Source organism: Pecten maximus, chromosome 10 (assembly GCF_902652985.1).
Source record: "Pecten maximus chromosome 10, xPecMax1.1, whole genome shotgun sequence".
Taxonomy (NCBI): domain Eukaryota; kingdom Metazoa; phylum Mollusca; class Bivalvia; order Pectinida; family Pectinidae; genus Pecten; species Pecten maximus.
In genome coordinates this window covers 26,952,095-26,978,364 of record NC_047024.1, presented here as the reverse complement: position 1 = coordinate 26,978,364, position 26,270 = coordinate 26,952,095, and the positions used below count along the sequence as shown (strand labels likewise).

Here is a 26,270-nt window from a genome sequence, read left to right as displayed (position 1 = left end):
TATTGACATGGATTTTAATGTGGATGCATGTATATTGTATTGATGCAAACAAGTAATAAAACAATCATTAGGGGAAGAATGCTGTCCATACAATATACATCAAACAAGGAAATATTATCAGCACACAAATGGTCATCCAGGAATTTTTTTTGAGAAAAGCTTAATTTTCCTTTTGATTTTTTAAAATTTATCTGTTTCAGCATGATGTCAATGTCTTTTAAGAAGTATCACTTACTAGGGACATGCCATTCATGTAGTGTTTCTCTAAAATTAAGCTGTTCAAGAAATTCTGAATACATATGGCACATTTGATAGCATACAATGTACTTTACTTTTATTATTTGCTTGTTGCAAATTTAACTTTGTATCAATCCACTATATTTATTTGATCCAACTTTTAACATAAATACATAAAAATACTTACACTGTACGTCGTGTTTGTCTTTAGATTTTATCATACATGTATACTACATACCAACAAAAGAGGAGGAAGCAAAGACAGCTTTAAGGAAGAAAATACATCCCAAAAGACCTAGTTTCCTTCTTTGAAATTTTGTATCAATTTGGCAGTTCTAAGTATTTCTTTTAAAACTTGAAGGAAGATTTAAATATTGTTTAAAAGAGTTACATGTCATATTGAAATCCATCACAATTATGTAATCTTTAGTACTATCTAACTTCCATGTTCATCATTGTTTTCTTTGAAAGATTAAGTAATATTTTGCTAATATGTATGTACTTGTAGTTAATTAATAAGTACCTTGAAAATAAATTACAGTACAACTACCCTGTAGGCTTAATTCAGTAAAGTACATTAAGTTATTGGGATTAACCATTCAAAATACATGTAATACAGTATATCTGGATGCGCTTTCTTGCTAGATGTCATATTGTAAACATATATAATAAAAGGTTCAAACTCAGCCTAATAACAGGTACAAACATGTTTTTCTACAAGCAAATCAACAAAATTAAAAGATCTATCTATACAAATGTACAAAAAAGGCTCCTTTCAATAGAACAACCATAGGTGAAACACGAATGTCATTATTCAAATAAAAAAAAATGTCTACAGAATCACAATATTGAAAAGGATTTTGTGGTAATTTCAATCATAGGTCAACAGATGCACTACACAGTAAATTGTTTAATGAAATGCATCATTAAACAATTTAAAAGCTTTTAGCATCCAGATGTATTTCACATATTTGCCTTTTTTGTATTAGATACTCAAAGTAATTCCATGTGTCACCATTACAATGTCAACATACAGAATACTGCAAGGGGGGGTATGCACGTGTCTTCTTACATATAAGCCATTTAATGCTTCTTCATCCTCATTGTAGTATTGGCCACACAGATTGGAAATTAACACCCATACGTGAAATCACATAAACCTGATCACCTGCTTCACTACAGATTCTATTCCTTTCAGTTGGACAAGAAACGCACCTTGAAACAGGCTTAGTTTGTGAATAAGATATACAATGATGTTTAAGAGGTGAGTCTAACCAGTTTATAAAATATCTTAGTTGTTTTTTAAATACAAGGAAACAGGATATATTTACAACTTCCATGTCTATTTTTCCTCACACCATTCGTTTTCCTTTCGTACCTGTAACGACAAAAAATCAAAGCATTGAAAGTATTATAACAGTTGAAAACCAATCAAATTAATTATGAATACCGTATATATGTTTATATGATATCCATATAACTAATTTGATTTATTTATGTATGATAATTTGGAAGAGTTATAGCCAGGTTAGAGATTTTAAACAAGAATCAGACATCACAAAAAGAGTTTGGGGAGAAGTATCTGGTACACAAAAACTTTGCACTGGATCAACGACAACATACCAGGATGGTCATTATTACAACCTCTGAAACCAATTCACTATCAATTTATAATTACATGAAAAAAACATCTTGTGTTGTACATACTTCAACTATTTAATTTCAGTAATAAAGCACTATAAGTGGGGGATCACATATATACACATTTCCAGTAAAAAGTAATTTCCTCTTGTACATTAAAGCTTACCTGCTCTTCCTCTGCTGGTGTGAAATCATTCTTGATATTAAAAGTTTTTCTGATTTCCTCAGGTGATTTGCCTTTGATCATGTTGGCTACAGTCTTACAGGTGACGTCCAATAAACCCTTGATATCGAGGTAGTTGGCAGCCTGCGTAATAAACCAAACATTTCATGTCATAGTGCAGGCAAATAGCAAATCTTCAAGGAGAATAAGATTTGGAGATTTTAAGAAACATATGGATGGGAGGTTCAAGAGTTAAAGTTAAGACATATATCAGTCTAGAAAGAGATGAGTCCTTTTCCAAAAAAATCCATTCATTCCTAATTACAGACCAAATATACACAAGTATTGTTAATGGCCATGAAGTTTACAACCAAGTTTTAATGATTGAATTAGAGCAGAGTCAACAGAAAGCGTAACTTTTCCTTTCGTGAAGATAAAAGATGAAACTAAAAACAATTAAAGAATTTTTTCACCATGTATATATATGTATACAATTTTTCAATACACATAACGTAATTGTTTCACTTTATATATATGTTTGTGTTTAATTATAAATCAGAAATTTGTTTTGTGGAATGATTATATTTGGATTTGTTTTAAAGTCATAATAGAAATGGATAGTTTACAGATACAAATGTATTAGATTAAAATAAGCAGCCTGTTAGTCCTATCAATAAATATGTCCAGGAACACATATATCACAAAATCATCAAACATCAAGGTTTGAGATTGTAAATAAGAATCTACAATCGAATGTTATGGTCAGACATATACAGCTATCAGACATAATGTCTAAAACCTATTATCTGGTTCATAGGAAAATCCTTTTGAGGTACACATATTTCTTTTTTCTGTAAAAGAATCCAATTTTCACTATTATTATAAGAGTGAATGAATATGTGTCAGGGGAGGTAACTTGATAAATCGAACTGATGCAATCATTAAATTGGAAATAAAGAATATACAATAATAAAACTTGTTAAGAATTACTAATTATAATAGTTACTATTATTTTTAGCATAGTTTGTTTTATATACGACGTCTATAAACAAATGGCTCAGCCAAAGAGGTGTTGTTGGTAGATCTTTACTTGAACAACTTTATCCATACACCTATGGCTGTGTTTTTGTATAACATGACACAAGAATGAAGAAGCAACAGGACATATTTATAGTAATGTTGCTTGAATTGAAGAAATCAAAGGACCAAAGGCCCTGAGAAACGTCAGGGTCTGAGGTCATATAATAAGGAATTTAAAATTGGATTTTATAGTCAGACAGCTATATTTGTATCAGATGAAATGTCTTAATCTGGTTATTCCTATTATATATATATATTCAAGAAAACATGTATAAAATAGTTTTCTGCTGACAACTTGCAAATAGCTGAGTATAGTTCTTTCCCTATTTCTTTAATGCTTGTGGAAGATTATTGATATACTTCTGAATCAGTAAAGCTGCTTGTAAACTTTGAAAAAAAAAATCAACCGAAGGACAAATCGGTCTATTAACAGTTACATGTACAACCAGAGATAAAATCCAAGATGTACACAGTCTAAGTTTTTTTTAAATTTATATTATAAGATGTTAATTAGGTCTAGCAAATATCTATTTTATGACCCGAAGTAACATCGAAAATGCAAATTTTTAAACTATGATAGAAAACTGTGGTCGCGCTGTCTGACGAAACATACCGGGAATATAAGACTAAAGTTTTGACAAACAAGACACCATTACATCAGTCACGGATCATGATTGTAAGATTCTTTTCAAATAAACCAATAATAATCTTATTTAATAAAATCCTCATGAAAAATGGCAATGTAGTTTGTTACAACTTGCCTTCAATTCCTGTTGATATTTCTTGCGTATTCTAGCGACATACAAATAAATATTAAACTGTGAACCATCGTTAGACATAACCACCATTTTGGCTGATGACCATGTGATTAGTCACGTGACAGCTGAAGTTATCCCTGTTTTGCTGCAAAGCTTTTTATAGAATTGTAAACATTTGACTACGTAAACACGGTTGGTTTTAGGCTTATATGAAATGTTCCTGCATAATTATGATCCTAGGATGAACATATGAGTCTAAGACATGAAGATAGTTTCTCTGTGAACGCATATAAATTTCCACGATCAAACTGAATTTTTCACTTTCATTTTCAAGGCAGGATTGAGACAGAACTACATTATCCTACGCCAACAAAATTGCATATACTGATGAGGGAAATGTTAATATTTATAACCTAAAATAGTCTAGAACACCCAACATTCATATTTCATTTTAAATAATTGCACTAAAAACAGGAACCATCAGTTAAATTGTGTCAATAATTGCTGTCAAAATAGGAACTATATTAGGCTGTGAATGTATATCATTTGTATTTTTGCAGAAAAGAGAAGTTGTTAGCCGGAAACAAAAGTGTGACTAACAAAATTTACCCACCACGGCTATAACAGCAGATGCCAAAGGCATCCTGACGTTAAATATAGCAAAATTCTCTCGAGATCTATCAGGAAACTGATGTAGGATTATATGCCTGAAATAAGTAGTTAGCTTTAAGTAATTATAACATTTTTCACACACATTTCTATGATTTCTGTATTTTGGTGTCAGTTTTCCATCATATAACTGAAGACTGTTGATACCTGGAATTTTCTATCTACATGATAAGAAGTAACCTAGATCAAAACCATAAGAAGGTATTCTCCAGGAATCTGTGGAAGTTCAATATTAGCAAGCAGATCATGGAATAACAAGGAAGTTCTTCATACTCTAATTAGGATTCAAAAGCTTATGCTTTCAAAGTTTCTAACTGATACCTGATATACAAGTATTATAGTTGGTTGAATTTAAAGAAAGCTTTGATTCCCCAGCTGACACCACTCGGAATAATGATGTTTTGACAGATCTGTCACAGGTAGTATAGAGATTCTTTCTAAATAAGCAACTTACTACAATTTACTACAATCTCAATAACAATGATGATGTTTCATAACCAACTTGCCTTCAATTCATGCTGATATGTCTTGATATTCTACTTTTCTAGTGACATACACCCACAGGTACTTGTTGACATGAGTGTAATTTTTCATTAAATATGGTAAGTAAGAAAAGAATAAATTGTATTATAGCAATCAGATGCTTACTACATTGATTGTCATTAAGCTTTTGAAATTAAACGTCTTGTCGAATCTAGATCATTCAACTTTCAACATTTGTTTTCAAATTGTCAACTTACTAATTAAATACAATTTACTAACCAAAATTAATTCAAATAATGTTCCTTGATCAACTTTGAGGAACTCGGCATCCCAAGAACAGATATCATCGGTGCGTTTTTCTTTGTTTTCATCATCCTCTGGTGGTGGGGGATCATCTTTATGATAGGTACACCACTGCACCACCTTCTTTAGAATTGCTGCATTAACATTGGGAAGGGGGACTGGTTCTTCATCATCCTCGTCCACACCCAAGTCTGCAACACAACATTGTTTCCATATATATCAGTACACATGGAGTAATAAATCATCAAAGTTTTCATAAACCTGAACACTTTATGAAACAAGTTTTTTTCTTCAAATATTTTATAGTTGTCCCCTTGCAAAATTAACTTGTTTGCAATAGACAATCTGCTAATACTTTTGTTTAAAGAAGGTTATATATATTTTTTTATAACTAATATACATATTTCAAAATCAACATGTCCTTTGAGCCATTTCCCCCCTATTTATACAAGCGCTAACTATAAATCCAGCTATAAATGAACAATAACATAAAAAAAATATTTGTGAAAGATTAAGCTAGCACTTATGGCAAACACTTTAATAATTAAATAAACTAGTCCAAATTGACTTTTTAGTAGTCTCAGGCTACTGGGAATGAAATTTTTCTTGTGCTACTTTTTTAAGGAATGGAAACAGTATACTGTACCTTCCAGCATGGTCTTGATTGTGACTGATTGCCTCGCAATATCCACATCTATCTCGAATGTCTCCCCATCAGAACTCTGCAACTTGATGTTCGGCATCTGGAAGATATATATTTGCAAACTACATCATTACATGTTCCAAACTTTTTTTTAAGCTGAATGTATGTGAAGATTTTTTACATTCTAATCTTCACATACTATAACCTGTGAATCTATACTAAATCTTCATGATTATTGAACTGATTTATAATATGAGCTATGGCACCTTTTAATGAAATCATGTACTCTAAATTTAAGTATACCACAAGCTTACATATAGTTAGGTAATTAGAATAAATTTTAATGTACATGCAAATAATGTATGGCATTACCTATTTTGATATCTACATATATATTTGTGTATGTAATAATCATGTCTTGTACTGTAGTAGCTGGTGGCTACCCCACTGAACAACATATGAGACACCAGTTGCATGTCATCCTGGGCAATTATAGGGTAGTGTCTTTCCCAAGGACATAACAAGCACAGACAACTAGTCTGTTGCTAAGTGCGATGCATGAGTAATAATCATCTCATTGTAGTAGCTGGTGGCTACCCCACTGAACAACACACAAGATATCCTGTCGCATATTTACCAGGGCAATTAGGGTGAAGTGTTGTACCAAAGGACATAACCACCACAGACCATTTCTCAGCTTCCAGAGAAATGCAAACCTACATGGGTAGGAAGTGCATCAAAAGTATGAATTGAAGACCATAGATATCATAAATGCACAGCTGTTTGTACAAGAATCTTATAATAATTAGTGTGTAATGGTTTTGATAGCAGAAAAGAGTTAAAAAGACCATAAACCGATGAGCATGAAGGCATGATCCCAGCGGTGCCTCACTCACATGATAACTGTGCATGCACTTAATATGGCTCTACATTACATTCAAGTCTGGCCTGTGGCCATGGGTGATCTGGTAATGTGTACAAGCATTTCAGATGAGGCTATCATAAGAAAACACCAATCACAGGTTTCTTTTCATTGGCTATATTCAGTAATAAGATCTTTATATATATATATATATATATATATATATCAAAATATTGAAAATGAGAAAACAATTTCATATTGATGAATTGAATTACTGTCACATTTGTTTTCATCAATTGCGACCTGTATACAATATCAAGTCCTAATTAAAGACAACAGAATCTGAATGTTTCAGGGAAATCATTAAGTTACTTTAATTTTGTCCTTTTGAATCCCAATTGTTGTTTTAATGACACTTGCATTACAATAATGTATATCACTTTACCAATATATATACCATTAAGTATATTTGATGCTTGTTGATATTGCTAATAGTTCCATTGTCATTGCCCTATGTCTCGTTTCAGATTGTGACCTAACCCAGATTTGACATAGCTAGATTTGTATATATGGCGGTTGTTGCCGGTGAAGCAGAGGAAGGGCACTTTTCCAAAATACATGGTCATGTTGTCATTGTACATTTTGAGTCTCCATGCATTTTAATTTTTCTTGTTTATTCATCCGCTGATTAATCAAATTTGAATTTCAACTTTGGTTTGTTACTTGGTTTTCTTTGTTGTTTCAGTCATCAGTGCCTACTCATCAATGCCATCCATGTATTTTACCAGTATCGTCAAAGAGATCAATGATCATCATTTTCAGATTATGCACTACTACTACTACTACTACTACCACAAATATACTACTGTCTATGGCCAGTGCAATACATTTGTAAAAGGATCGAGAGCAGGTTACTACAATTAAGAGTAGCTTATATCTAAGTTGCACATCATGATCAGTAAACATGAAAACGATCAGTCTCTCAAGCTGATCTAGCATGCTGCTTGGTTCAAATTCAAAGGTAGAATCAAAGATTATCACATCAGAGGCAAGCTGGGTTTGATTCCTGACAGAATCTTGATGGGAACTTCTTCCTTGTATTTTTAGTACAGGAAACTCGCTTCTGTGCACAAGATTAAACCTGGCTATTAATTCCAATTCCCAAACTGTGCAGACGTGTCTAACCTCCATATTGCCTGGATCTGGAAGCTAAGAATCTTTCACTGGTCTTCCAGAGAAGACCGAAGACTGGTGATATTACACGTCAGTTTTCTCTACACTTTCACACACACGTCCATAAACAAACAAGGATAAAAAAAACCATGCACCAAGTTCATATGTTGTGCTTGCACATAGGGTCATTTAGGGTGCATGATCATCGTCATGTCATGTATGTTTGTGTAGTGGAACTGGACTGGGTCGATCATCAGCGACCGGGTAGCTCAGTGGAAGAGTGTCCGTCTAGAGTTCAGAGGGTCCCGGGTTCGAAACCCTGGTCTGGCTGCTACATTTTCTCCTCTCCTGTTACATTTGATCTATATCTTCTTTTTTAAATAATAATGTTCTTTCCATCAAATCAAATTTGTTCCAGTTTTGTGTACATGTGTGCTCGTGGATGAGCAGAGGTTATGGACAGACGATTATATTACTGATTAATTATAATTAATAACATGCGTGGTGCGTGTGCATGCATGTTTACTTATAAGATTCATATGTCCTGACCAAATCTTTACCAAGGTTTTATTTTTCTAAAATTGGCAAATCATGGATTTGCAGCTGATTTGCATTCTGTCCGGGAACCTCATATAGAAACCGGTTAATAGAAAACCAATTTTCAGAACGAGTGCAGACAGGCCATCTCATTTCGTAATGCACACGTACAATACAACGAACTCAACGAAAACAGTCACGCAAAATCGATGTAAATGTACATATTAATCCTTCAACAAGTTGCGTTTGTTTTTGAATTTTAATATTTAAGTAATTCATCTAAACCTTCAAACAGTATCATCATTCTCAGGTTGTCAACAATCCGCCATTTTTGTTGGCAAGCGAGCACACGTTTTATTGTAAAACTAGCTTTTTGGACAAAATCGTTAATTAAGAGAGTTTACATTGAAGAATTATTTCTGAAAGATGTTTTTTCACCGATGTATTGTTATTTAAATCGCAGTTTAAAACAACACTTACTTTAATGTCTACGGGATACACGTCCTTTTCTCAGATTCCTTTCTCTTTCCACCCTATCGGCGATTCAATAGCTCTGCTCACAACAAGTTAGATAACTCTTGTTGTGCTGGAACTTATACCATCATCGCTAAAACGTGGTCTCTGGTCTGTATGGCGATTCGTAATAGTCTATTATTAGTAATATAATACCATTCTTGTCAAACGTCCATATTTGGAGACAGAGACGTATATACAAGTCTCTGTTGGAGATGTCCATTATCTTACAATTATTTCAGTCCTGTATCAGTAAATGTCCTTATTTTAAATAATAATAATAGAAAAAATCTAATAATAAAAAAAAAAAAAAACCAACAACAACAACAACAAAACAAAGCAAAAACGTTTTATTTTATTTTTATGACAGCATATGAGCAATATTCATTTTTTAGAAAATAAACAATAATAAAGTACGTTCCACATGTATGTCACTCGACGTGAAAATTATTTGACCACTATTATAATTTCGTTAAAATTGAGAGAGAGAGAAAGAATTTTGAATATTGTCTACAGACCTGATCATAGAACAAAAGGTGTATTCTAAGACTCTGTCTGGTTCGCGTCATTCAAACTTTCTAATGATCTCATAGTATCGTAATTTAACACCAGACACTTAAATTGTGATTTATAAAATACAAAAGAAACTTTAACAAATATTAAACAGAAAAATTAGACATGATTTTTTTATTTCGACGACCAGTAATTGACCATGTTCATCCCCAAATCGGGAGCCCTGTTGCAGTGATCTCAATGTGACTTCAGGTTAAAAAACAAAATCGGGATCATCGTACGTTATGCACTTTTAATTCAGAAAAACAAAGAAACAATACAATAACGGTAGATTTCCCCCGGTATCTAAATTCTAACCTACCACGTACATGCACAATATGAGAGAAATACATTGCAGAAGGGATCAGACTATTTTCAACCATCATCCAAAACTTACGAAATCAATTAAATTATTGGGGTAAGTATTCTTCTCCTCCTTTATTTTCATGTTTCTTAGGTTGCCTGAATTACATTTTTGATGAAGAGCCCAAAAGGATCAAACAGCTGTAGTAATGCAGTTTTATATTGTATGTTGTATCATAGAATTGATGCATGAAGACGTTAATCACTAGGCCTAGTGTTTCTTTTGTATTTCCAGATCAGTATCAAAACGTCCCAATACTTTGTAGTATCAAACAATCTAAAACATAATGTGCGATATATTTACCGTGATTACCACAACACAGCTATAGATATGTAAATGTATGGCGATGTGGCGACATGGTTACGACAGCTGTGTGTATGGCGGTATATTACCATGGTAACCTCACCATATCTGTATGTCGATGGCGGTGTATTACATGTATCTTGGTTACCACACCACATCTGTATGTATGGCGGTGTATCACCGTGGTTACCACACCACAGCTGTATGTATGACCGTGTATCACCGTGGTTACCACACCACATCTGTATGTATGGCGGTGTATTATCTTGGTTACCACAACACAGCTGTATGTATGGCGGTGTATTATCTTGGTTACCACACCACAGCTCTATGTATAGCGGTGTTTTCCCCTCGTTACCACGATACAGGTTTTACAATGTATATGTAAGCTTTTTCCATTTTAACATACTCGTTTGAAACAAAATAGAATACATGCGATTAGAATACAATACGTGTTTGCATACACGTATGGCTTTAAGCTTCATACATTACAAAGGTTAAGATTCCAACACAAGATGCAATCCTGTCTTTAAATCACATGCCGAATATAATATATGGTGACCACAGCTATATGGCTTTACATGAAACAAAGCCTGTTTTCCGCGAGGCTGAAACCATTTTCCAAAATGGTGCTTATCAATAATAGAACACAGATACACATTTAATCTTATTTTATTAATAACAAGATGAACATAAAAGGCAACGATAAAAACTTAATGACATGGCAAATATTGACACTGAAACACAACGTATGTGCACGTAAGAATAATTGTATATCAAAATAATAATCAACAAAGTTAACAAAAACAAACAAAAATCTTTGAGCAAAAATGTTAAGGCATGTACAATATATTTCAATTTCAAAGTTTTACGTAAATCTCTACTCGAACTTATAAATATACAATATCCATGTAACTATACAATTAACAGTTAATGACCGATTCCTTAGTACACTTCCTCCACTGTAGGGCCTGTACTTGTCCTGTCTCGTGTCTCCTGACCACAGTTCCCTTGGGGTGCCCCTCGGGTATTACTCTGTGGGGAACCTCCGTGGAGTTTGCTCATTATAGGTGAACACAGTTTCTGGAATTCCTTTAGTTTAAATTCGTATTCCTCCACGTCAGCCATTGTGTTACTGTCCAACCACTTCAGATTATCATCACATCCCTGACTGACAGCTGATTTTTCCTCTGACGAAAGTTTGTCTCCAACATTTTCCATGGCCTGTTTGACACTGAAAATATAGTTCTCGAGCTCATTCCTGGCGGAAACTCTTTTCCTTTGTTTCTCGTCCTCATCTTTGTATTTTTCTGCGTCGGCTACCATTTTCTCAATGTCCTCTTTACTCAGATGCCCCTTGTCGTTGGTGATGGTGATTTTGTTGGATTTCCCCGTGCTTTTGTCCTCGGCCGACACATTGAGTATCCCATTAGCGTCGATGTCAAATTGGACCTCGATCTGTGGAACACCTCGTGGTGCTGGAGGGATACCATTTAGTTCAAACCTTCCTAGTTGGTTATTGTCCTTGGTCATAACTCGCTCTCCCTCGAACACTTGGATACTGACGCCTGGCTGGTTATCAGAATACGTGGTAAATGTCTGTGAGGTTTTGGTTGGAATTCTAGTATTCCTTTCGATCAGCTTCGTCATCACACCTCCCGCTGTTTCTATTCCGAGGGACAGAGGGGCCACGTCCACTAGAAGAACGTCCTTTATGACGTCACTACTGTCACCATTGAGCACAGCGGCCTGAACAGCAGCACCGTACGCCACTGCCTCGTCAGGATTGATGGACTTGTTGAGCTGTTTTCCGTTCATGAAATCTTCCAGCATCTTTTGGATCTTTGGTATACGTGTAGATCCACCAACCAAGACGATCTCGTGAATTTTCGATTTGTCCATTTTGGCGTCGCGAAGTGCCTTTTCCACAGGTTCTAGAGTAGAACGGAATAGGTCGGCACACAAGTCCTCAAATCTTGCTCTCGTGAGCTTACTGTAAAAGTCTATTCCCTCAAACAGAGAATCGATTTCAACGCTTGCTTCACTGCTGCTCGAAAGAGTCCTCTTTGCACGTTCACATGCAGTGCGTAGTCTCCTCAATGCCCTGGTGTTTTGACTCAAGTCTTTACCATATTTCCGTTTGAACTCTTGCACAAAATGATTGACTATCCTGTTGTCGAAATCTTCCCCACCTAAGTGTGTGTCACCAGCAGTTGATCTCACTTCGAAAATTGACCCCTCGTCGATAGTTAGAATGGACACATCAAATGTTCCTCCACCGAGATCAAAGATGAGGACATTTTTCTCTCCTTTCATATTCTTGTCCAGTCCATAGGCCAGAGCGGCAGCGGTAGGTTCGTTGACAATTCTGAGGACGTTAAGTCCGGCGATCATCCCAGCATCCTTTGTCGCCTGTCTCTGAGAGTCATTAAAGTAGGCCGGCACAGTGATCACAGCATCCTTGACCTTTTGACCCAGGAAGGCTTCGGCCGTCTCCTTCATTTTAGTAAGTACCATGGAACTAATCTCCTCTGGTGTGAACTGTTTTGTGGTGCCATTGGAATCCACCTGAATCTTTGGTTTACCTGCGTTGTTGACGATCTTAAATGGCCAATGCTTCATGTCCGAATGGACATTCTGGTCATCGTATTTACGCCCAATTAATCGTTTTGCATCAAACACAGTATTCTGTGGGTTCATAGCCACTTGACCCTTGACTGCGTCACCAATCAGTCTCTCCGTGTCTGTGAAAGCCACATAACTAGGCGTGGTCCTGTTGCCCTGATCGTTGGCAATAATCTCCACTTTCCCGTGTTGAAATACTCCGACACAGGAATATGTCGTACCCAGATCTATTCCAATAGCTGGAGCTTTACGTGTGTTTGCCATGTCCGTTATAAAGTGTCAAATCGAAAGTAGAATATATACCGTTTAGTATGTCCTGACACTGTGTATGTTTACTGTACACAGATATAAAATGTCTTCTCTCTGCTGCTTCCGTGTAGGACTGATCACTTTTCTGGTTCTGACCACAACTTGTACACGCCATGGTTATATACCCTTCGCTGATGTTTTCATGAACCATCTCGCGTGTCTAGAACGTGCTGGTAAATCGTGAAAGATCTAGAACGTCTGGAACGTTCTGAAGGAAGGATCAGTCTAGAGATGTCTCGAATGAATTAGGTCAGCAATTTATGAGGCACATTAAGGGGTACACACATTACCGTTCTGCTAATTACTAGAAGTTCTACGGTCCATCGACACAGATAGGGCCTAATTGATGCAAACATTTATGATATAGAAATTGTGATTATCTTTAATCTCTTAAAAAGGTTTTATTTACATAAACTTTACAATTTACTGTTCTAAGTAATTAATCTGATTGAATTATTTAACCATTTACTAGTAACATATATAACGTCTATTTACTTATGAACACTATTATTTCATTGACATTATAAAAACAATACACTGCACATGGCAATCGATTACATCAGACAATATGAATACAATTCCTGTCCGTCATCTAACTTTGCTCTAAAAGAATCGCCACATTATGTCTTGGATTGTTTGATACAACAGTCTTTATGTTTTACTGATTGATGAAGTATTGTACAAAAAGACACACCAGTGGTTAGTGCCTTCATACATCAATTCTGTGATACAACATACATCCGATATAAAACGGCATTATACAGCTGTTAAAAAAAACCCCGAAAAAACAAAAAACAAACAAAAAACAAACAAAAAATGTTAAAATAAAGGAGGAGTAGAATACATATGTACTTATACCCCCGTAATTTAATTAACTTGGCAAATTTTGGATAATAGTGGAAGTATCCTTATCCCTGCTGGCACTACAACATGGTACATACTATACATGTTTAGTACTCGTTAGATATAACTAATACCGATGGTATGAGCAAAAATATTATATTGAAGAGAAGTTAGGAAATCGACATTGGTTTAAATCAATACAGCGTGGATAATGGTGTAAAATAATTATCCGATATCTACTACAACGTAGTGGGGGTATGTAATAACATGTTTTGTATGGTATAAGACGTTTTAGATGTGGTAATAAATGAAATGTCAATCTTTTTCCAATCTACAATATCTATTCAATTATAAACGTGATCAGACTGTCAATAGGCAAAACTGAGTCTGACAGTGATTTAAAAGTCGGATTGTTAGGGAAATTGATATAACGGCCTAGATAAATATTTCCGAAAGTGATGAGAAGAATACTTAACCCAGAAACAAGTAAGATTTTCGACGTGAAAAATCCGACATAGTTATCACAACCTAGTTTTACAATGTATATCGCGTAATTCGATGTAAACTTAGACTGTTAAATACAAGATACAAATATCTACAGCGGTATCGGATTACGTCACATTTAGTAATTAGTACTTAGTAAGTATAAGCTATCTAACAATTACTGATATTATTCAGATCAGAATGAATCGTACGTATAAATAGATCTAATGACATTTAACAGTCGACCCATTAACCACCATGACCTCTATAGCTTAAACCATAATCTGTCATGCGATATGCTTTCATCGAAAACCTTTTATAACCAACAGGAATACAGTAGAGTTGTTTTTGTTACTCTGAAAAGTTTTGTATAAATTAAAACATTTAGCACAAAAATTCCACTTCCGGGTCGGAATAAAAATTGAGTGTCAGAAATTACATTTTCATTTTCCCTCCTTGTCAGTAAACGTTTATTTAGAAGGGGCATGTAAAGCTTAGCCAAATGACTAATAATGGCTTTTGTCCCCCTTTATGTATGGCTGTAAACAAAACCATGTACCTATGACTGGGAAATATGAATCACGCAAAATAGTATTGAATAATTTTAAAATACAGGATAAAAGTCACTATATTCAATGGAATACTCGTTTAATAACATATCTATACCACCAAACTTCCCGTTATAGATAGACACTTCGTAGCTGTATCTAACTCGAGTGTACTAGACTGATCGGCTAGTACAGAACAGACAATCATTACTACTTATTATGCTGATCATAAAATGTGACTCAGCTGTGATATCAGCTAAGTCTTTAAAATGATTGAAAAAATCATCAAGTGACAAGTCACCCGTTTGAACAGGTTTGCAATTAGATAAATTACGGTATAGGTTAACGATCAGAGAAATATCCAGTTCGTGACTGGAACAATTATGGTTTAGGACTTCATTATTTTTCAAACAAAAACGGTTAAATGAATTGATATTATCAACCAAAACTTCAAGACAATGATCAGTACTTTTACTGGAATCGCATGGTTCTTTGATGGCAAAGCATATACAAAACTGTTTTCAATTCCTTGGTAACACTATTGTCTTAGAGATAGTATTTATTGTAGTAGATCTTTTATCATTATCACAACATTTGCAATTTTCGGCCTTGATTATTAAGTTACAAAAATGTTGTACGTGGTCAAAATGCATTAACATCTCCGACTTCACAAGTGTTAACAAAATTCATGGAATCAGTATTACATAGCACACTATAAAATGTGTTATCAATCAAACTATTGCCCAAGGCATTCAAAATACGTAAACCTGTTGTTCTACACAATTGTAACAATCAACGACCGAATGAAAAAAAAGGAGAAAATTAACCGATGTTTGGTCAAATTCCAATGTACCATTTGGTCTCCCCACGGATCCTAATGTAAATGATTTCCTTTTATAATAGGATAAAGTTTCTTTCGAGCATCTTCAATGATAGCCGGGATTTGTGCATTTTTACTGAAAGGTGTACCCTTGAGTTTGAAAGCATCATCTTTCTTATGTTATATATAAATCGCACAACGATGGGGCACGGTTTACCTCCTCGACGCGCCCGATCAGTATATTGTCAAACTCAAGTGAGTCAGCAATGCTTTTATTCCACATATGAGGTCGTCAATCTCCCCCCCCCCCCCCCCCCCCCCCCCCCCCCCCCAAAAAAAAAAATACACTGATAGGAAACCACAGGGTTGTTGGGTGAAGTCTCACCCATATATAAAGGGCTAGTAACGGCCGGTGCACTCCCATACACTCCCGTATATCTTTGAATCAGATATTAAACAACCCCACCTCAGCTAGCTAAAAGTCTCTTAATAATTATTACACTTGGCGTAGCGTAGTGCAATCAACGTGGGTATCCGACGATGGCCATCCTCTGACGTTGTACATTGTGAACTTTGTTTACATATACACGTGTCTTACTTGCAGTTGAATACAAAATACACATCTCAAAACTGAAATGTCATATTTGCTCCGACGGGTTTCAGCCACAGGTACGGGCACTGTTTGATAGGTGAATCAAGAATGATCTAAGATCGATACTGTAACGCTTTTTTACCCGACCTCATTTTAAAACGCTTCAACTTGGAGTCCCAAGTGCTTACACTTTAGCAATCTCGAAGGTTGTGCACGGTGAGTCAGTCAAAAGAACAAGAGGCAACATGGACAAAAAAGGTTTGAACAGTCAATAATCTTATTACGACGGCATGTAAAGGGAATGTTTGACAATCCCAATGTGGAGAAATGTATTTGTATATCCAACATTGAAAAAATACTGGTTTGCCTGAGTCGGCCTATCCATGAGAGAAGTGAAAGGCCCTGTCAACTTGCTCAATTCCAAAGAAGGCCTCGAGGACTTTGACCACAACTATTTTGGCAGAACTAGCGAAGTTCTCATGATTCTGCGATACAAACTTGGTCATCGAGTCGAGCCGGAAGTCGACAAAGGTCAAGGTCTGATGCTCGAACTTGTCCTTTGGTCCACTAGTGAAGCGGGCCTTTATATTATCAGCACTGAGACGATGCTGTTCAGTTATCCTTTCATCCTTCAAATCAACAAAACCACAGAGGCCCCATTCATGGCAGTCGTATTTGAGATACACTGTTGTCAAACAAATGGCGTCCAAATCACTTCCGGTAAGCTCCAGTCCAATTTCCTCCATCAAACCTCTGGCTGCTGTATTAACCAGATCCACGTAATATTGACCGTTAAGTCGGCACATGTCCATCGAGGACACGCTCTCCACTACACCGCACGTGAATGCACCTTGACTGGGCATTCCTGATTTCTTCGACCTTTGCGCAAAGACGAACTTCTGTGAGTTATCAGGTCCCTCGTTGGTCAGAACAGCAACGTGGAGGCCGAATGAGTTACTGAACAAGGGACTGACGACACTCTTGCTGGGGACAGCTTCATCTTTTTCTCTGTCTGAGAGAGACATCCAAATCTCTCGCATTGTCCTGTGATGGCAGTAGAGCGACTCCCGAAAGCGAAGTTCTATATCCTGATCCTCATTAGTACCAGACCGAGAGAACGTAAGTTTCTTCAGGGCAGCTAAGACATTGTTGTCGATCTCCTTCCCAGCTGCTAACATATTGTATTTGTCTGTGGTGCGCATGAACAAATCTATCTGTTCCTCATTCCACCAATCAGGTACATCAAATTGCTGTACACCACCAGTTTCTATTTCACACACCAACTGTCCGTGATTATATCCAGAGTTGCGAACTCCCATGTTGTAAAAGCCATTTGGCTCTGAGCAAAGCGAATCAGCCACAAAAATCTGTGTGTTTGTTAGGAATCCAAAAGAGAAAAGCTCAGCAGTAGTAGGATCTCTTTCATAAGGGTTTGTCTTCGAAGTGAAATAACTGGAATGGAGTTCTTCTGTTGTTGGCCTCTGCGAAGGACTATTCTTTAAACACCATTCAATGACATCTAGAAGGGGACCACTCAAGTCTTCTGGAAGGGATACAAACTCACCAATGAGTGGCTCGGTGCTGTCGAGATTCTCCTTGATATTACAGAAACTGTAGTCCTTCGTCTGATCATTCCAATCCGGCACCTGATATTCGTCAGTACCTTGTCCCTCGACAAAGCTAGTCTTGTATTTCTCTAATCTCCTGCCTTTTTGTACAACAGACACGAGTTGTCCAGTTGAGAGTTTAGCCATTGCCTTCACCCCAGTAATCGAAAAGCAGGTTACCAACCCAAACGAGTATATATCGGCACGTTTGTAATCCTGAAGATCGTAAGATTTTCCAGTTTGGCTCCTAAACACGAATTCGGGTGCTCCCCATCGCACATGTACGTATCCACGCCGAGGGCCTTCTAGCAGACCATATTTACAAAGGGATGGCAATGCAAGTTTTTCAATGCCACATCCCCATGCGAGCCCAAAGTCGGCAACCTTGATTCTCAATCTAGCAGGCCCTACCTCGACGAGGATGTTATCGGGTTTAAGGTCTCGATGTGCTATGTCGTTAGAATGGAGATAAGCAATGGCGTGGAATATTTGACAGGAAATGTCCCAGGCACGAGCATAACTGATCGGACTCGCAAGCATGTGCAAATATCTTAACAGGTTCAAATCAACGTACTCCATCACAACGAACATACCCATTGCTTGTTTTGTCAACACTTGTTGAGTTAATGATTTTTGTTTCGGCTGTACAATAGAGTGCCTTACGTTTGATTGTGTTTTAGAGATTCTTGAAGGGAGAACATATCCTGCTTTCAATTCAGGCTCGAACACGTGTGAAACCGGGGATGATTTTAAAGACCCAAATTGTCCTGTTTGCAACTGTTTGGCAACAGAGAAGCTGATAGGTTTCTCGGCTACTTGGTGTGGTAAATAAGCCATACTTTCGTTTTGAACACCAGGCAGTAGATTTTGGGACATTTGAGCATTCGTGACGTCCGATGGCAAAGTGTCCATTTCTTGTACATTGGCCTCGTCTATATACCCTCGCGCGTCGCGAATCAAAACGCCAGTCGAGCTACAGCTAGGATCTCTGTTTCCGGAATAGTTTCCTTGTTGGATTACGCCATCAATATCTATGTCACTCTCACAAGAAATTAGCTGTTCTGATGTCGAGACCACTGTTGGGCTAGCCATGAACACACCGCTGTCGATATATGGCTGTGACAGAATGTTGGTGGAGACAGTTTTACCAGAACGCGCTGCTTGTCCGGAAGCTGTTTCCATATCCGGCGGACAAGAGACGCTTTGGGCAATGTGATGATCATGCACTAATCCCATCCCACGGAAGGCTACAATATTATCATGATGAAGCTCTCGGAGCAGCCGACATTCCAGAAAGGAGGAGCTAGCACGATCCTTTAAAATTTTCACTGCAACCCGCGCTCCTTGGAGGCGACATTCGTATACTCTACCAAAGTTTCCTTCTCCTTTCAACGTCCAGTCAGAGAGCTGATGAGGATCAACCAATGCAGGGGTGCTGGGGTTTGGAACAAGTTTGAGCAGTAAGAGCAATTCGCGTATTTGTGTCTGCAATTCTTCCAATATAAGTGCGCCATTCGACAGACTGGTGGACAGACTGTGATCCAAGAGACATAACTTACTGACGGTATCCAATATATTGCGTAGTTTATGCAGATTGTCATATACCCATTTCTCTCTTTCCTGTAGGTTCATGCTGTTAAGCAACTGACCAAGTCTCACATCATCTATAAAACGTTCACCAGTTAATTCAGTTGTTGTAATATTGTTATAGCTTCAAACACACGAACTTTGTAGAAAAATACAAACCCAAGTTGGTGGTCCATACTTTCACGTTTAAAATGCTTAATGAGTCTTCAGCATTGGCGAATGAGCGCTACAAGACAGCTAAACATGGCTGCAATATTCACCCTGTTCACTTCCTGTTGACCATATATGGTAAGTGGTTATACCTCCGGAATCTGAGAATCTTTGTGTCTTTCCAATGACTCCATTCACTCAGTGACTCTATACACTAAATACTATATGTTCCTCAAATCACGTGTAACATCTAATTTTGGTTCAGCTTTAAGAGGACAACACATACGTTTATGTGTCCGCAGTCCGACCTACAGCGATCTCCACGCTCTTCTATGCACTGTGTGAAAAGCGCCATTCCTCACAGGCTGTGATATTTGTAAAGACCTAGCTAAATATAGCCAAAGCGAAACTTGAACAAAACTTCCTTTATACATTCTGTTTCCGTGATGTGTCAATAATTAGTTTGTTCAGAGACATATATAGAGATATATGTCTCTGGTTTGTTGCTTTTTTGAAGAAAAAAAAACTCCGCATGGGTGATATCAGTCAGTTTAAACACCAGATATTCACGTGTTTATAACAAACAAATCTGTTTGTTTAAATTGAGACGGCGAGGTCAACTTGGAGCATTCCGTTGTAGCTCGTATCTTACAAGAATGGGAGAGAAAAATCTGTGGTCACAGTTTAGTCATATGTAGACAGTAAATGAACAGGTAATTAAGGTATACGCACAGGGGCTCGGTTTCGGGTTTTTGAGTAACATATGACATCAGTAAACAACCACAACACTATACATTAAGTATTCGTATACATTCTAAAACCTTATAAAAAATCGGGGTTATCGATGTACTCTTTTTTTATACAATCGATAAGCCCGATTTTTTATAAGCTTTTAGAATGTATACGAATACTTAATTTATAGTGTGTTACTCAAAAACCCGAAACCGAACCCCTGTGGGTATACGGAGAAGAATGGGAACGAAACCGTTTCGTATTTCCGTATACCGGTATAATTAAAACGTTTAAAACTTACCTTAAATAATAAGAAAGAAGTACATGTATGTTGGCGGCTTTGAGCTGCGATAAGTAATTAATTAGCTCGATTTCCGATATATGGTCGTCGTCATAGCTACGACTCCCTTCCATTTCATTGACAAAACAACGAACAGTCGTTCACGTGAAGACGTTTAAACGGAATCATAAATTATAATATTACACATTTTCCACAAGATTAATTGTTTATGTTAACTTAGCCCGAGTTTCCTCTGACCCTGACACTATGTCTTGTTTAGCGCCAAAGGAAACTCGGGATAACCCCTCTGAAGTGGTCTGTTGATACATAGGGTAGGTGAGTTTGCAACACTGAAAGTCAAAATCCAAGATGTATTTTTAGAATTCAAGCATAGGAGTACCTTTGTAAATGCCATATGGTTATCCGTAGAAAAGTATAATTTCGTACCTGTTACCTGTTTTGAGATAAAAACAATTGAAGTTTCTACTTATTCTCGCAATAAACAAACCAACAATTTGGTTTATTAGGAAGAGTTGGTAGGCATTTAATTATGAATACAAGAGTGCTCCATTTTCAAAAGAAACACCGGTAAAACCATAGCTAATCTCGCAAACACCCTGGTGTTTGTACAAATTATTTCAATAGCAAATAATATTTACTGGATGTCTGGTCATGAACCTTAACAGAGCCACGTGTGTCCAGAGATTTAGTGGTAATGCGAGCGCCATAGGCGCTAGGCGAATTTTTTTTTGGGAAGGGGTCTGGGGGCTAAAATTTCGGAAAATGAAATGATTATAGCAAGTTTTGCAATATTTCGGGGATAAGATTTTCGATAATATTTTCTGCATTTTGACATGTATGTATATATGCAAATTTTAAACCATAGAAAAGTACATTTTAGGCCTTCTGACCACGGGATTGGCACCATTTTATAAATGATAGTCCATATACAATGTATATATAATGCCTATCATTTATAAAATCATGCCAAGCCCCTGTGCTTCTGACAAAGCAATACCAAAACTTTCCTTCTGATTAGCTTCTGACTTAGTGGAAATTTTAATATAAAATTATGGATAGCTGAAATTTTTAACTAATAATTTAAGTCAAAAAAGAAAGGATGGAAAAGATCCATTTTAAGACTGTAGTGGCATATCACCTTTAGGCAGGTATCAATGGATACACATCACGGAGTCCCAGTACCATACTAGTATCACCTACAGACAGGTGTCAATGGATACATATCACAGAGTAAGGACTGTAGGGGCATACTAGTATCACCTTTAGACAGGTGTCAATGGATACACATCACAGAGTAAGGACTGTAGGGGCATACTAGTATCACCTTTAGACAGGTGTCAATGGATACACATCACAGAGTAAGGACTGTAGGGGCATACTAGTATCACCTACAGACAGGTGTCAATGGATACATATCACAGAGTAAGGACTGTAGGGGCATACTAGTATCACCTTTAGACAGGTGTCAATGGATACACATCACAGAGTAAGGACTGTAGGGGCATACTAGTATCACCTTTAGACAGGTGTCAATGGATACACATCACAGAGTAAGGACTGTAGGGGCATACTAGTATCACCTACAGACAGGTGTCAATGGATACATATCACAGAGTAAGGACTGTAGGGGCATACTAGTATCACCTTTAGACAGGTGTCAATGGATACACATCACAGCACTATGAGAGATGGCACTTCAATATAGTGATGTTCACTTTCAGTTTATCATGAAAATGGGAAGACAAGAGTAATGATTTATAATGGAAATATGCACAAACAAATATATGAATATTTTCATAAGGTTTATTATAAACAATGAAATTATGCACATAGCAAAAGAAAGTGCCTAACTATACCATGAAGATAAGTACATATTTAAGTATATACATGTATATATATTACCTATGAAAAAATCTGTATCTTGGTACATTATGCCATATAAGTAAACACACAAAAATAAGTATACATAAACTTTGTAAGACATATATTATATAACCTTCAAAATGATTTCATCACTAAAATTATAAAATTTATACAACCTATCAAAATACAAGTACAATAAAAATATACTCAAAATAAGTGTATTTAACCTGTGAACATTAATACACAGTCTATAAAACTTAGTATTATGTAAATATAAACAATACATTAAATCTATATTCTAGGAATATGTGAACCCATTGCATGACTTAGTGTAAAAAGAGTTTTAATGAAAACATGGAAATATTTGAGTGTGTTAAAAACATGAATATAAATATATGTGAATGCCTATTCCAGGACAAAATGTACATATTGTGAGCAAATGTATAGAATATTGTACTATGTACGAAAATATATACAATGCAATGTATGTACTTAGAATAAATGGAAATAAAAAAAACCCAAAAAACATGAACAAACACAACATTAAGTCAACAGAGTATGGTGATGGGAACAAAAATATTTGTTTCATGCTAAAAATTCATGCTAAATGCACCTAAGAAAATCTCCACACACAAAACAAGTGATAATAATGCCCTATGAATGGATATAACATGTATACAAATATACTGGGGATGGACATTCAATCTGATGTTTGGATATAAAACTTCCTGTCTAAATCAAGTCTAATCTCCATAGACATGGGGTCAATCATCTCAACAAGTTTTTAACTAGTGTGTTACATTATCTATATAGTGGGTATAATGATTATACTCTGTGAAGATGTGAAGATGCGAAATTAAGTAACAACATCAAGAGGCATCAAAAAAAGCTTCTATATAAGAAAAAACTTCAAAATTTGAAAAAAATCCATATTCTAAGTGTTTTTCAAGAGATACCCTTTTTTTGGAAGGACATACCATGGTTATGAAATTAAAACTCTCAGGAGAAAATGGCCTTTTATCTTAGAGTATAATAAATATGGACAATATTATTAAGATCTCATAGAAAATTTACTTTTTTTACGAAAAGGAATTCATATGTCTCTGGAAAAAATGAAAACACAGAAGTAGTCATAGTAAGATTTTCACAATTCATACCATATTTCTATTTAACCATGAGTTAAAACAAGGTACCACCTTTGGCCATTTATCATTCCTAAGCATTTTTAAGGGGACCCAGATAGGCCAATTAAAAGTCCCTATGTTATCAGCTAATTCATCTTAAACTAAAAACACTTTCATGTATTTACTGTTTTAACCACCTACATATCTTGGTTAAATTTTTGGTGTACTTTCTCACTTCCAAAGAATGACTCAAGTACTTTGACCACCACAAGTTTGGCCGAACTGGCAAAGTTCTCATGATTCTCAGATACAAACTCCACCATTGGCTCTAGTTGGAAGTCCACGAAGGTCAGAGTCTGATGCTCGAACTTGTCCTTCGGTCCGCTTGTGAAGCGGGCCTTAATATTCTCTGCACTGAGGCGGTGCTGCTTAGCTATCCTCTCATCCTTCAGGTCAACGAATCCACACATTCCCCATTCATGGAAGTCAAACTTGAGGTATACTGTTGTCAGACAAATGGCATCCAAATCATTCCCAGACAACTCTAGGCCTATTTCCTCCATCAATCCTCGTGCAGCTGTGTTCAGTAAATTGACATAAGTTTCGCCTTTGATGTTATCATAGTCAGGTTTGGATACACTCTCTACTGCCCCACAGGTAAAGTTACCTGGACTGGACATACCCTTTCGTCTTGCTCTTTGTGGAAACACAAATTTCTGAGGTTTGTCTGGGCCCTCATTGGTCAGGATGGCAACATGGAGTCCAAATGCATTGCTGAAATATTGATGGATATCTCCTTTGTAGGGTACTTCCTTGTTCTTTTCGGAAGAAGAAAGTGACATCCAAATTTGTCGCATACTGCGATGATGACAATAATCAGACTCCTTGAAATGGAGATCAACAGTTTGTTTTTCATCCTCTCCAGGCCTTGCTAATATCAAACCTTTCAGTGCAGTTGTTGGGTTGTTGTCTATCTCTCTTTTCTTGGCCATTTTCAAATAATTTTCTAGGTTGTCCTGATACTGACTGGTCTCTTCCTCTGTCCAATGGTCAGGTATGTCTCGATAGGGTGCATGGCTTGTTTCTATCTTACACATCAAGTTATTGTGGTCGTAACCTGTTGGTCTTTTTCTGGTGTCTGATTCAAAGTAGCCCAGTGCTGTATCACCTTCTTCTATGTAGGAATCTGCTACATATATGTCGGTCTTCTCCAGGAATCCACAAGAGAAAAATTCCACTTGTGTGGGCACAATCTGGTATGGATTCCTATCCACAGAGAAATATTCTGCCATCAGATCACTGGCACTTTTTCTTACTGCTGGATCTTGTTGTACACATGTTTCAATAATTGTACGAAGGGTTCCTTCCAGAGATTTTGGTAATTCAACTGGGTCACCCTCCAGGTCATTTTCCGATTCTGATGATGAAAGACGTGATGATGATATGTTGGCTAAAGCTTTCACTCCTGTGAGTGTATAAGCCATCACCAGTCCAAATGAATACATGTCTCCTCTTTGGTAATCCTTGATATTATATTCTTTCATCTCACATCTGGTAAACTCTGGTGCTCCCCATCGGATATTCAAGTCGTAGGAACTTCCTCCTCGAGATGTTGATCCTGAAGGTCTAACAGAATTTGTTTCATTTGTTTCCTCGGGACTGTACCAAGCTAATCCGAAGTCTGCTACTTTCACCAAGATTCGGTTAGGCCCTACCTCTATGAGGATGTTGTCGGGCTTCAGATCACGGTGAACCACGTCCAAGGAGTGGAGGTAGGCTAATGCACTAGTAACCTGTTTCCCAACGCTCCATGTCTGACTTTCCGAAAGACCATGTCTCTCATGCGTTTCCAAATCCCGGATGTACTGGAACAAGTTCTTGGACATGAACTCCATCACAAGGAACAAATGCTGGTCTCCATCTAGGGAAAGATTTTCAGCTAGATCTGGTAACAACTCTCTCATTTCCTTCTCAGTCATATAACCCATGCCACGGTATGCGACAATGTTGTCATGGCTTAGATAACGGAGTAAATCTGATTCACGGAATTTAGTTTTGGCCTGTTCTTTTAATGTTTTAACAGCCACTCTTGATCCATTCAATTTACATTCAAACACCATTCCAAAATGACCCTCACCAAGAAATTTTCTGTCTGTCAAACTTCTTGGTGTCACGCAAGCGATGGAGGCAGATTTCTTTGCAAGTTGTAGTAAATCTTTCACATGGTCGTGAATTGTAGTTACGCTAGATATAACTTCCTTCACCGTTGTATCTAGGTCTGTGCTTATTCCAGAAAACTGTTTAATACGTTCCTCAATTGATCGAAAACATTCTTTCAGTTGTTCTGTCCGTGTGTCCGGGTCCATGATGATCAAGATTTAACTTCCTCGTCAAAAAGAAAGTAG

The 26,270-nt window shown here is 36.7% G+C and overlaps 3 protein-coding genes across 3 annotated transcripts; all 3 read right to left on the bottom strand.

Moving 5' to 3' along the window:
- LOC117335666 (S-phase kinase-associated protein 1) lies at positions 1-9,175 on the bottom strand. Its single transcript, XM_033895820.1, has 5 exons — positions 9,030-9,175; positions 5,981-6,077; positions 5,311-5,525; positions 2,045-2,185; positions 1-1,615 (listed from the first exon to the last, which is right to left on the bottom strand). Exons 2-5 carry the CDS (start codon positions 6,075-6,077, stop codon positions 1,580-1,582), a joined length of 489 nt encoding a protein of 162 aa, XP_033751711.1. The 5' UTR covers positions 9,030-9,175; the 3' UTR covers positions 1-1,579.
- A 559-nt stretch (positions 9,176-9,734) lies between these two features.
- LOC117335963 (heat shock protein 68-like) lies at positions 9,735-16,203 on the bottom strand. The gene has a single exon (XM_033896256.1). The coding sequence runs from the start codon at positions 13,168-13,170 to the stop codon at positions 11,227-11,229; it is 1,944 nt and encodes a 647-aa protein (XP_033752147.1). The 5' UTR covers positions 13,171-16,203; the 3' UTR covers positions 9,735-11,226.
- A 6,460-nt stretch (positions 16,204-22,663) lies between these two features.
- Positions 22,664-26,247, bottom strand: LOC117336326 (carbon catabolite-derepressing protein kinase-like). The gene has a single exon (XM_033896820.1). It carries the CDS (start codon positions 26,229-26,231, stop codon positions 24,063-24,065), a length of 2,169 nt encoding a protein of 722 aa, XP_033752711.1. The 5' UTR covers positions 26,232-26,247; the 3' UTR covers positions 22,664-24,062.
- Between the last annotated feature and the right edge of the window lie 23 nt (positions 26,248-26,270).

Excerpts from the sequence above, each read along its gene's own strand:
- LOC117335963 (XM_033896256.1), bottom strand. The coding sequence starts at position 13,170 with ATGGCAAACACACGTAAAGCTCCAGCTATTGGAATAGATCTGGGTACG.
- LOC117335666 (XM_033895820.1), bottom strand. The coding sequence starts at position 6,077 with ATGCCGAACATCAAGTTGCAGAGTTCTGATGGGGAGACATTCGAGATA. Across the intron at positions 2,186-5,310 it reads CATTATTTGAATTAATTTTG|GCTGCCAACTACCTCGATAT; the intron begins GTTAGTAAATTG and ends TTTATTACGCAG. Across the intron at positions 1,616-2,044 it reads CACCAGCAGAGGAAGAGCAG|GTACGAAAGGAAAACGAATG; the intron begins GTAAGCTTTAAT and ends TTGTCGTTACAG.
- LOC117336326 (XM_033896820.1), bottom strand. The coding sequence starts at position 26,231 with ATGGACCCGGACACACGGACAGAACAACTGAAAGAATGTTTTCGATCA.